Below are 12,739 nucleotides of genomic sequence, written 5' to 3' on the forward strand. Positions count from 1 at the left end.
ATCGCCATTTTCACGATTTTTTATGAATTTAGGATTTTTAATTATTTGGTAGAATACGTAATATATTCCAACCATGTGAGCAATAGAATGAAACTAGCAATATAATGAAAATAGAATGAAATTCAATGCATTGAATTTCATTCTATTAACCAATTTGATTATTTTTATTCTTGAAAATTCAAACTGTACGTTGCGAAATTTTAATTAAGAATTACAAACAAATAATAAAATGATGTACTCGTGCATAGTTCATCTAATTTTCGGTTAATTAATAGAAAATATTTTTAATCCATATCTACGTCTAAATTCTGTAAAGACTAAGCACATACGGAAAATGGTACAAAGATGTCCGCCCATTTCAACTAAGCAAATAAGTGTATTTTCCATTCAAACAATAAACTATAAAAATGTTTATTTTCTCAACGATAATGGTTACCAACGAAAACCTACATCACGTAAATTCACATGCGTATAGGCGGGCAATAATGATGATATTATAATTCCAATTAATAACCTTTGGCTTATGTAAATAAGGTTGGTTCGATGGGAAAGCAAAGAAAACAAAGATAAATTGCCAATTTAAAAATAAACGAGACGGAATTTTGATTAGGAGGAGGGAACAACTAGGTACCTACGTATTTGAATGAGATTAAGTACTTGCATACAATTTTAAATTCATATATGTTACAAGAAAAAATTCTTTGAAATAAAGTGTTCTATTTTTAAAACGGCCGTTAGGCTGTTCACTAAAAATATTACATACCGGGAAAGGAGATAATTTATAATTAATTAGGTAGATACCTATCAGGATCATTTGTTATGCCTTATTAGATATTGGAGTGAAGAAAATAGAATAGAAAAATCTCTTTTTACTCGTAGTTTATTTTGCACCATTTCCACTCGCTTTTCATTTTTCATTCAAACAATAATGCTTGTGGACCGGTGGTCTGACATTTCTCTATAGTATGGCTAGAGTGTTTACTTAAAAGGTACAAGACACTACATATTATGTTTTTCAACTCCTAGATAAGTATTTATCTCTCCTAGGTAAGTACTTACTCATCTAGAATATATCAACCATTAAATGAAAAACGTTAGTTCCATTGATTTTATGATAATTTTAAGGTTGGTACGATTCGAATGTAAGTACTTTGCCTCGTTTTTCTATTGTCTTTATTGTATTATGTTTTAATTTAATTAACCATACTTGTATTGACAAAATTGCTAAAGGGAAAAGTAACATACTTCGAAGTTACACTTTTCAATTTGATTTTCATTACAAACAAAATGTTTCAAAATAACTGAAAGTGGAATAAAAGAAGATCGCTTTTATTGTGTGATGCATTGAAATGTTAACAAATGGCGTGAAAACTATATTGTTCATTGGAGTACATATATATTTTAATTAATTAAGACCAGTATTCAGATAATGTGGAGCACACGAAACGATTAGGAACCGGTTTTATGTATTGTAATAAACCTAATTATATTGATACACCAAGTAGGTAATTGCAGAAAATAATACGGGGCTCATTTAAAATGCAAACATATAAGTATATTCATATCTAATACACGCAGGCATGTAGGTAGTATACACAATTAAAATTATTATTATTATTTTTAATTCTTCATAAATAAATAAACTAACTCTAAAAGCGTGTATTTAGCCCTGCCGCAAACGGTTTATTGTGGCTGGGGTTATTCCTCTTTCGGAATTTCGAAGATATCGTAGTCATACAGGAGAAAGTGACCAAGTGCATTTTTTACAAAAACGTGTTCATTGACTAAATCATATCTTACTAGCTTAATATTGCCCTGAAAAAATCTGAAAAGATTTTTAACATGGAAGAATAATATATTGACTTGTTAAAAATGACTAACTGCATTGATGTTTATTTTCTTGTCAAGCAAAAGTGACTTAAATGGCCCTCCTGAACATTTTACGTTTTGTTAGTTGGTCTTTTTCTCCTGTACGACTACGATATAAATCCCATATATGTATGTGTAGACTCTCCTCGTTGACGAAATATTTCTAATACGTATGTATTGTATTCTTCAATCAAAATGTCCAACAGGGTCTCAGAAAAAAATGCCAATAGGTCTTTTCTTCTCCTTCTTTAGCCTTCTGCCCTCCACTGCTGGATACAGGTCTCTTCCGTATCCTTCCATTTATTTTCGTTTTGTTGCTGCTTGCAGCCAATTTCTACCCACCACAGCGGCTATGTCATCGGATCATATTTTTGAGGTCTTCCGACGCCTCTTTAATTCTACCATATTATTTTATTCTATACTAGATACAACATGTTGTATTATTTTTAAGTAGAAATAATAACTGACCTGTCTCCTTTACACATTCCGGTATGGTCGAGGGCCCACTCCACCCAGAGGCCCCCCTGTCTGGAGCGGGCCCCCGCCCCAAATTGGGGGCTCTTGGGGTCATACTCCACCTGCACCCGATGGAGACTCACCATCATGGAACTGTCTATGCAGCTGGAAATAAAAAATGTAATAAGCTCAGCGTACTATATCATATTACATGGTCAATTAGGTCTGACGGAAATGTAATTATATAGTATATATTACAAATATATTACTTGATACATGCGAGGGCAATATTAGGTTGATATAAAAATATTCACAATACGGAACAAAAAGGAATTTTACGCAATAAACTTGCTTTTTTCTCTCCCAAATAATGCATACCCGAAAGCACTAAAGCAAAAGTGCAAGAATCCCGTACCCATAACATGACCTTGCATATATAAGCAGGGTGCAAAAAAATGTGAGAGGGGAAAAAAAAAACTTGCTTTTCATCCTAATTTTATGAAACTATCCACACACATGCCTACTTAATGTTAACTTCAAAAAGAGAAAATAATTTTTAATTCTTCGATAGTGTGTTAAGTTATTGGCAGCATACTCGTACACCGTTTATCATAAATGTCACCAATATAACCAAAAAAATTGTGGAAAAAATGCTCTCAAGTAAAACAGTTTTTGAAATGTTTACAAAAAAATGCAACTATTTTATAAAAACATACCGCGTTGAATGTTGTTATCAGTGTACATACATACGAAATAGACACGCCAAAGCCACCAATATATCATATATCGCTCACTCCTTTCAAGAACGTCATAAATCCAAAATCGTCATTTTTCAGTTGTGCATGTTTTCGGAATGCCCAGAAAATATACTATATCCCAGCAAAAAAGCATATTTTTAACTTAATATTAACCCACTATAGGGCAGAAAGTGTTGTTTTTGCATTTTGAAGAAAACGTATTGTTAATTTTTTTTTTAAATAAAGTAAATATTTTTCAAATGGAGAAAAAACCTTCAGGTTTTACCTAAAAAGATCTGTTGCACAGTAAAAAGTTCAATAGTGACTTGATATTTATTTTTAATACATCGTATTATATTTTTAAACTTCAAAAACGTTCTCCTGAAAAATCAAGTTTTTTGATTTATGACGTTCTTGAAAGGAGTGAGCGATATAGGGTATTTTTTTAGAGGTTTGGTTTTTAAACTGGCAGCATTGTTTCTACAGACTGTCAATTTGACAGTTGACAGTTGATTTTTAGTCAGTACGTTTTGGCATTTCACCATGAATACACTGAATGACTATTATGCGCGTCGTAGGTTTGGTGAATGGGCCGAAAACAATATTCAGCTTGATCCTCTTTTTCAACACAAAATTTTGTTCAAAGACGAAGTACATTTTTGGTTAAATGGCTATGTCAATAAGCATAATTGCCGAATTTGGAGTGGAGAAAACCCAGAAACCTTTGTCGAGACGCCCTTACATCCATTAAAAGTCACTATGTGCTTTATGGGTAGGTGAAATCATTGGGCCATATTTTTTTTAAGACGATGCTGGCCAGAATATTACGGTCAATGAAGAGCGCTATGGAACCATGATTACTGACTTCTTTGTGCCTTAGTTGAATAGCATTGATGTGAGAAAACGGTGGTTTCAACAAGATGGCTCAACATGCCACACGGCGGGTGCCACCATCAATTTATTGCTGGAAGTTTGAATTTGTATATCTCTAAAAAAAACACCCTACGTATACATAGGTACATATTAACCAAACTTAATTAGTAATAATAGACATACAATATATTTGTATATTTTTGCCAATGCTTTCAAATTACATGTTTCTGTATAATACTATTACTCTTATTAACATTTTGCATAGACAATTAGGTAAGTTGAATGCATTAAATAAGATAGATTACGTACAGCTATACCTTATGGGGCGTGGGTGGACATTACTATGATAAAGGATGCAAGGAGACTGCACAATATTCTGCTGGGAAAATTTAATATGAAATACGTGCAAATAAAGTGCATAAGCTCAGGAGCTGCTGTATACTTTTTGGCGATAAATCCATCACAAAAGGGCATTTTTTCTTTACGAAGTAAATCTGAAGATACATTACAGAATGTAATGGACTTGTACACCTTGACGGTAGCTTACACAAGCATGGAGAATTATAGGGATGCAACCCCGAAGCACTCATATAGTTGCTATTTCCTTTTAATCTTCTCAATTCATAGTATCTAATCTGTTATATTTCTTTAATATCCTTTTCTATATGGCAGCAACTTCTTTCGTACTGAGCTACTTTACGAAAAGCTTCTGTATCCTATCAAATATATTGTACTTTCACAAATATATCTACCAATGTATCAAAGAATCTGAAATAAAGAACTAATCACCTTGCTTTCTAATATTATCAATATAAACGAACTCAATTTGTTTGTTTTAAAAAAAAAGTTTTAAGATTTTTTAAAAATAGTTTATTTAAGTATCGTACAGTGTATGAAAGTGTAAAGAAATATGTGTTAACTAGTATAATTAATATTTGAAACATTAACTTTGTGATTTTCAGAGAAATAACTAAAAAAATAACTGTTCTTATTTTATAACTACTAAAAAAAATTTACAATAAAGTTGGTTTTTACGTTTTTAGATAAACTAGATTCATTTATTCATACATTACATATGTAGGTACAAGGTTTTCGCAATTTAAAAAAAATACTTAAATGAGATATATTTAAAATCACATTTATAAATTGAAAATAAGATATTTTAAGTACAAAGTAAGTTAAAATAATGTAACTTTAAGTTTTAAGGAATATCACGTATGATGATGAATTTGAGGATATAAAATATAGTGGTTATTATTTACTGCCAAAGGTCTTGTACATGTCAAGTGACTGTTAACGGTTATATAAATCACAGAGTTATAGGGCTGACTGGATTCGACTGATAGAATCGCAATGAGATTGTGATACCGATCGATAATTCAATGTCGTGGTAAATGATTTATGGACTTCAGTACCTACAAATACTGTTGCTGTATCGGCCACTCAAGTGCCAACCCTTTTCAATCATCCTGATTCGATTGATAGTTTTTTTGTAAACTTGTGTTTTATTTACATATTTATAAATTTAAAAATAAATAAAATAAAGGTTGTTAGATGTTATATTAGTCGAAAAAGTACATTAGTCGAAAAATAATATTCAACATCTGAAAGATTCACAAATTCACAGGTAGGTAAATTAAGAACTTAATAAATTAATGAAGTTACATAAATTTTCTTTCCAATTAAATGGAGAAATCAAGTTTCAATCGTTCACATATAAATTATTTATCTATTTTCCATGTATTTCTTCAGACATACAAATTAATGCTGTTGATTATTATTATAAATTTCAACACATGGTGGATGATATTTTGAGTAAGGATAAAAAGAATGTGGGAACCTAAGTATTGTCAGGTCATTAAAAAAACTTTTATTATTATATTATTAAATATTTTTATATTGTTACTATACCAGGTCATATTGTTGTGTAGTATATAAAAAAAATCTTGAATGTGTCATGGCTAATTAACAAAATTAAATACTTCAAATTAAGGCCTTATTTATACTCGTAAACTTGTTGATCAAAACTAAAAAATGAGAATTCCTTTTTATAATATATTACCAACCTGTAGATGGTTTGATGGTCCTGTTTGGTTTTAGCATTATCGTCTTGCTCTATGAGGAGCTGCAATGCTCTGCTCTGTTCTAGAAGTGTCAGTAGCTCCAACTCCTCGCGCCCGAGCTGGTACTCCAATTCTGCTTGCTGGATTCTGACGTCTATATTGCTGTTGAAAAATGATACAAACAATGTTCATTGCCATAGGATATTTTTAAAGCGTATTTTTACGATTCCAATGATGTTATTAAAAAATAAATCAAATTTACATATTCCTTTGTAATTTTCTGTCTTAAAAATGAGAAAATATCAATTGACTTGTCAAGGGTCACCATGATGGCTTCAGAAACGTCAACCCCCTTGCCTCGAGACTTACATATGTATTACATTAATTGCGATTATTCCAGAATGCCAAAATTCTCTTTGTCTCTGTATTCAACTACTAATATATCGTAGTTTAGTAGAATGGCAAATTTAAGCAATAGAATATAATATCATGTACGTTAATTATCGTAGTAAAAAGTGATAAGACTGTATTTTGTTCAAATAATGTTATTTTAAAAACTGTCGAATCTAACTGGATAATATTAACATATATCTACATGTATCACCTACTATTTTATCAATGTAATTTTTATTCCGTGGCCATGGCCACGGGAAACTTGTTTCTCTATTTTTACATGTTAAATGCATGTGTAAATTACATAACCAAGGGCAAGAGGCAAGAACACCTCCATTCGAGATGATTTCTAGAAAGTTTGGTAAGTACCCGAAAAATTTCTCTAGAATTGAATTAAATTACCCAAACCATAATAGTTTGTATCTCTTTAATTGCTTGTAGTAGAAAATTCTTTTTTCACTGAGCAATAAATACAAATTTGCTATGGGAATATAACCCTGTAGTCCGTTTGTTTATGGCTTCTTCATTAGGTATTGTTGCAATCTTTAAATATATTTATAGAGGTTTTGTTATACAGCGATTTCGTTTTAATTGAGAAAACAGTTATTCTAATAGGCGAATTTTGCTTAAATTTGTGGAGAGAAAATAATAATTATGAATTTATAAGAATAATTATGTACCGTGTAATTAAGCACTTACCGCGGTATTTGTGGACCGTTTATTTTATTTATTTATTATTTATTTCAATGTTATCTCGATAGACTACATATGTAATTGTATTATATTATGCAGAGTTAATAAACATTTATTTATTGCGCGCTAATCATAATTGTCAATCTAACATTACGACTTAAACATAGAACTTAGCCTCATTTTTTTAAAAGGAGATTATCATCGGGTTATGGTCCCATAAACTCTGAGTCAGATTTTCTGGGTTCGAGACCACTCTACCACAACTTCATTCCTATATTCAACAACGGGCCGTTTAGCCCTACAAAAAAAGTATAAAATGGACCCTGGACTGGTACCTTAAGCGGAGGGCTGATCACCTTTCCTTCATATGTTAACAATCAAGGTAACACTGCGTTTATGTGATGCAGTGCCCTATGCACCGTTGGGTGCGGATAAGGGTTTGAAGAAGAAGAAGAATATTTTCTGCAAGTTTTCCAAAATTGATAAAGGAATTTTTGTGTTTTAATATTTTTTAATTCAAGGAATAATCCAAAAAACTTCTATTTTAGATGCTTGTCTGCAGGTAGGATAGTAAGGAAAGGGAAGGTACTTGTAAAAATACATTATTAATACCCAGACCAATTGAAAATAAATCTTTCTTGAATTCAATTTGCAATTGGCGGGAATCGAACCCACGACGTCAGTTTCGCAGTCGAGCGTCTACCCAATAACGCCAAGGCGCATGTCTGATAAGAATTATCAGGGGAGCAGAAGCTTACTCAGTGATGTCCAGTTTCTCGAGGGCCCCCTTGAGCGTCTTGATGGCCGCCCGCTTGGCCTCCATGTCCGCGCGCAGCCGGGCGGCGCGCGCCTCCACGCCCCGCCGCTCGGCCTCCGTCAGGGGAGGCTGCAACTCCTGCGGGGGCCGGGATGTGCCCAGCTGATCTTTTGAACTGTGGAAAATAATCAAAATTGTTTTTTTTTATTGCTGTTGATATCCTTATTATCATCAATTTGTAATTTTCGTATTTTTATTTTATTTTTATTTTATTTAATATTACAATAGTTTTTTTTAAATTTTATTTTATAATTTAACTAATTTTTTAGACATTTCTACTTTACAATCTTAAAATTAATTACGCAGTTCTCTCTTATAAAGAGACTAAGCTCTTGTGCTTGGAGAGAGACTGACACTTATTTTTTATTGTCTATGTTTTTGGGTGATATAATTTTTTTACTATTATTTCAATTTTTTTATTAACTAGTATTTAATTAATTAAATTTATTTTGTTCAGCATTTGAATGTATAATTTTTTTTACACTTCAGTAAATTGTAATTTATGTTTTTTTTCTTTCTTATTTATTATTTATGTTCTTTCTCGTTTAATTTTACTACCTTACCTCTGATTGCAAACAACTATACAAGGTATCAACTGATTTGACCAATATCAATAATCTATTTTTGTTTGATGTAAGATATTGCTTCTCGGCGATTGGCGGGCGCCAATGTACATATTTTTTCTGTACAAATAAATAAATAAAACATCTCAGCAAAGATGAAGAATAATATGGAAGTCTGGGTATTTACAGGTCTTATGACATAATCCAGGTCATAAGCCACTATGACAGATCATTAGAAAAACTACCCTCAAATTTTTATTAATGTTTTACAAGGCTTATTTATTTCAAATCAATTTATTTTTAATGTCTACATTATGAGAAAAGTAATGCTTCTTTGTAATATTGGCGTATCTAGTTCTGATATATATTTTTTAATATCCCATATTTGAATTTTTGACACAATCATTTGCAAATCTATTCTTCAAAATACATCTTTGGCAGTAGGTACCTACTTTTTATTTGCGTCTTTATTTATTATTTGAATAAAACATGTTCCTTTTATCAATCGCGCTGTATTTAAGTATCTCTTTAATGGTATTTATTTGCAATGTGTTACTAAAAGTAATACTAAATATCCAAATGGATTTACAATGTCTTTCTGCCATACACGCAGGTCGAGATACAGATTACAGACGGCGCTAATGGGTCCGTATCTTTATGACAACAAACAGTTCACTATATCACGAGGCACCTATACCCTATACCAGGGTTGAAAATACAGTAAAAAGGTAACCCGTTAAATTCGCGGAGGAGATATCTTTAAACTAACCTTTTTCCGGTACTATTAACTTCCTCATAGTATGTGACTGATCGATAACAGGTTTTAAAATGGCAAAGGCATTATAAATAAATAATAATAATAATAAAACCCTTATTCGCACCCCAATGGTGCATAGGGCACTGCTTCATATAAACGAAGTGTTATCTTGATCGTTTATACATGAAAGAAAGGTGATCAGCCCTCCGCTTCAGGTACCAGTCCAGGGTAATATTGAATAAATATTACAGTGAAATAATCACTTGTATTTATTTGACCCCCCCTGGAAATCGAACCCGGGACCTCCAGAACGGTAGCCGAGCGTGCTGACCATTACACTACGGAGGCAGACGGAGGCAGATAAAAGTAAAGTTTAATTAATCTTCACTATGAAGTTAACAATAATTTTTCATAATTTAGATTTTTCACACTTTTCACATTAATTCCAGCTCTGATATGTATGAATGTCTTTTGATTCTTCGAGAAGATGTATAGTGTACTCGAATTATAAAACACCCTCTGCACAGTCTCGTCAGCTTAATGTAATATAACGTTGAGCACAATTATGTTTATATTGGAATCAGTGGAAATTAAACGTGACCTTATCCATTAAACGTAAACTATACTATTACATAGTATTTGATGTTATATTTTTAAACGTCCATTTGATACGATAATTAGTATTTTTTTATTATTTATCTTGACATTTAAAAAAAATCTCTCCATAACGTTACCAACATTTCAATATTCATATGTTTTAGATAGTCACAGTTTATTTGTGCTGATGTATAATCATAGTAGTCACAATTTAATGCGGTTTTGATATAAAAACAACCCTTGAAAACTGAGACTAATATTTTTAAATAAACAATCCCCTTTGTGATTTTTTAATTTTGATACAAGATGCTATTTGACTGCGTCGCCAACTTGTCAGAGAAGGGTAATTTTTCCGTTTCAGTATAAAATGTGTAAAGAGTTAGGCAGCTTGTGCACTACACGGAATTTTACCGTCCGACAGTCCGGTAAAAATAAAAGCGACTACGACAGTTTAGCGTGATCGAATTTACGCGCACCGTGATTACGCACCGATCGAGCACACCGATCCGAAGAAAGAAATACAAAAGCACAAGCCAATCCAAGCCAATCACCCGTTTTATATTTTACCTGAAGTACCGGACTATAAAATTCCGTGTAGTGCACAAACGTCCTTAGTATTTTTTTAAGGCAGAGATCTGTGTTTCGCGCTAGAGGCCAGATCGGCTGTCCAAACTTAAAACACAGTAAGGGACATTTTTTTAGTACGTTTTTTTTTGCATTTTTGGACTAAGTAGAATCTACTTAGTCCAAAAATGCAAAAAAAACGTACTACAAAAAATGTCGCTTACTGTATTTTGAGTTTGGACAGCCGAGATGTGTCTTGATGTGCGGAGATTAAAGAAATAAATACTTATTGTAGATTGAAATTTTAAAGATTTTTTTCTCATTTTTTTAAACTCCTTACATTTCAATAATTTTTTTTATTCATACCATATATTTATTTCGAAGAAAATCTACCACCTTATTCAATACAATCACCGTATTTGAAGCGAAATTTTTTAATTACGTTAAATGTTACCTGGGTTTAAAGAAAATTATGTTGCGATTTATCGTATAGTGGGCCTTAATGTTACCTTTGTATGGCGTGTTCCTTGTGCCCCCTGAGCGGGTCGGCCGTGTCAGGGTGCGGCGGGGGGTGCTGCGGGGCGGGCGGGGGCAGGCCTCCCCCCCTCCCCAGCAGGCTGCTCTTCCGGCGGCGAGGAGTCATAGACAAAGACACCTCTATGCTGGCCATCTGTCGACAACACGAGAAACAATGTCAGTCTTTAAAATCAATCAATTTGAATTTGTCTCCTATCTTTTGTTGCTATGCAACATTCGGACAGGAATTACAACTAGACTTTATATACGTATTATAGGTATCGTTTAAAACATATATATATATATATATATATATATATATATATATATATATATATATATATATATATATATAAATATATATATATATATATATATATATATATATATATATATATATATTTATATATATATATATATATATATATATATATATATATATATATATATATATATATATATATATATATATATAAATATATATATATGTATATATATATATATATATATATATATATATATATATATATATATATATATATATATATATATATATATGTATATATATACAATATATATATGTATATATATATATATATATATATATATATATATATATATATATATATATATATATATGTATATATATATATGTATATATATATATATATATATATATATATATATATTTATATATATATATATATATATATATATATATATATATATATATATATATATATATATATATATATATATATATATATATATATATATATATATATATATATATATATATATATATATATATATATATATATATATATATATATATATATATATATATATATATATATATATATATATATATATATATATATATATATATATATATATATATATATATATATATATATATATATATATATATATATATATATATATATATATATATATATATATATATATATATATATATATATATATATATATGAGGGAAGATGGAAGTCTGAGCATCCCAGGACTTACGACTTGGCATTTGGGTGACTTAAGTAATCACTTTATTCGTTTGTGTAACATTCTGCTCATTATGGGACATCCATATTGCATTAATTTTTGGAACTTGTTAGCATTAAACAGATTTGGAAGTATGGCTAAGTATGGCGCCATCAGTTGAGAAATATGTTTATATATATATATATATATATATATATATATATATATATATATATATATATATATATATATATATATATATATACATATATGTACATATGTATATATAAAGTTTACTCCATTTGAAAAAATATGTCGACCCCTATAATATTGAAATATCAACCGTGGGGTAAATAATCCAGTGTTTGGTAGAATAAATAATAATAAATTGTTTTTATACGTAGAGTCAAGTACCTATAGGTTAAATTAATTTATTTTTAATCTGTTAAAAAAAAAATAAATCAAAAATCTGTTTAACATATTTAATGCTGTGTGGCGTTACCGAGATAGATCATGCAGGCCTACAATGTATTATAATAAATATATTCAATAAATAATTTCGCTTTGTGAATGAAAAAGGGTTCAGCACAAATTACATTATAGAAAAATCTCACAGAACAAAGGTCGTAAGCCCTGTAAATGTTTAAAGAATCCAGGTTCTCCTTCCATAATATTCTTAGTCTGTGTTTATACATCAGTAATAATGAATCATCATGTATCTTTATTTTATTGTTTTTTATAGTAATAAAAAATTTGTCGGATTGCCGCTGCTTTGATTGAATGCAGACAAGAATACAAAATTTGCAGCGTAATTTGTACTTGTGTTATGTACACTACATTTAACA

The 12,739-nt window shown here is 30.4% G+C and overlaps 1 protein-coding gene across 4 annotated transcripts in view; it reads right to left on the reverse strand.

Annotated features, from left to right (window-relative positions):
* Positions 1-12,739, reverse strand: part of sprt (PDZ domain-containing protein sprite) — an 87,514-nt gene that overhangs the window by 12,158 nt on the left and 62,617 nt on the right. For all 4 annotated transcript variants that reach the window (XM_088256937.1, XM_088256935.1, XM_088256934.1 and 1 more), the window contains 4 exons: positions 10,892-11,052; positions 7,843-8,016; positions 6,002-6,160; positions 2,338-2,490 (listed from right to left, as the gene is read on the reverse strand). In XM_088256937.1, coding sequence (XP_088113063.1) covers positions 2,338-2,490; positions 6,002-6,160; positions 7,843-8,016; positions 10,892-11,052 — 647 coding nt within the window. The remainder of the gene's footprint in view (positions 1-2,337; positions 2,491-6,001; positions 6,161-7,842; positions 8,017-10,891; positions 11,053-12,739) is intronic.

Source organism: Brachycentrus maculatus, unplaced genomic scaffold (genome assembly GCF_059751285.1).
Source record: "Brachycentrus maculatus isolate JH-2025_06_01 unplaced genomic scaffold, ASM5975128v1 h1tg000069l, whole genome shotgun sequence".
NCBI classification, from domain to species: domain Eukaryota; kingdom Metazoa; phylum Arthropoda; class Insecta; order Trichoptera; family Brachycentridae; genus Brachycentrus; species Brachycentrus maculatus.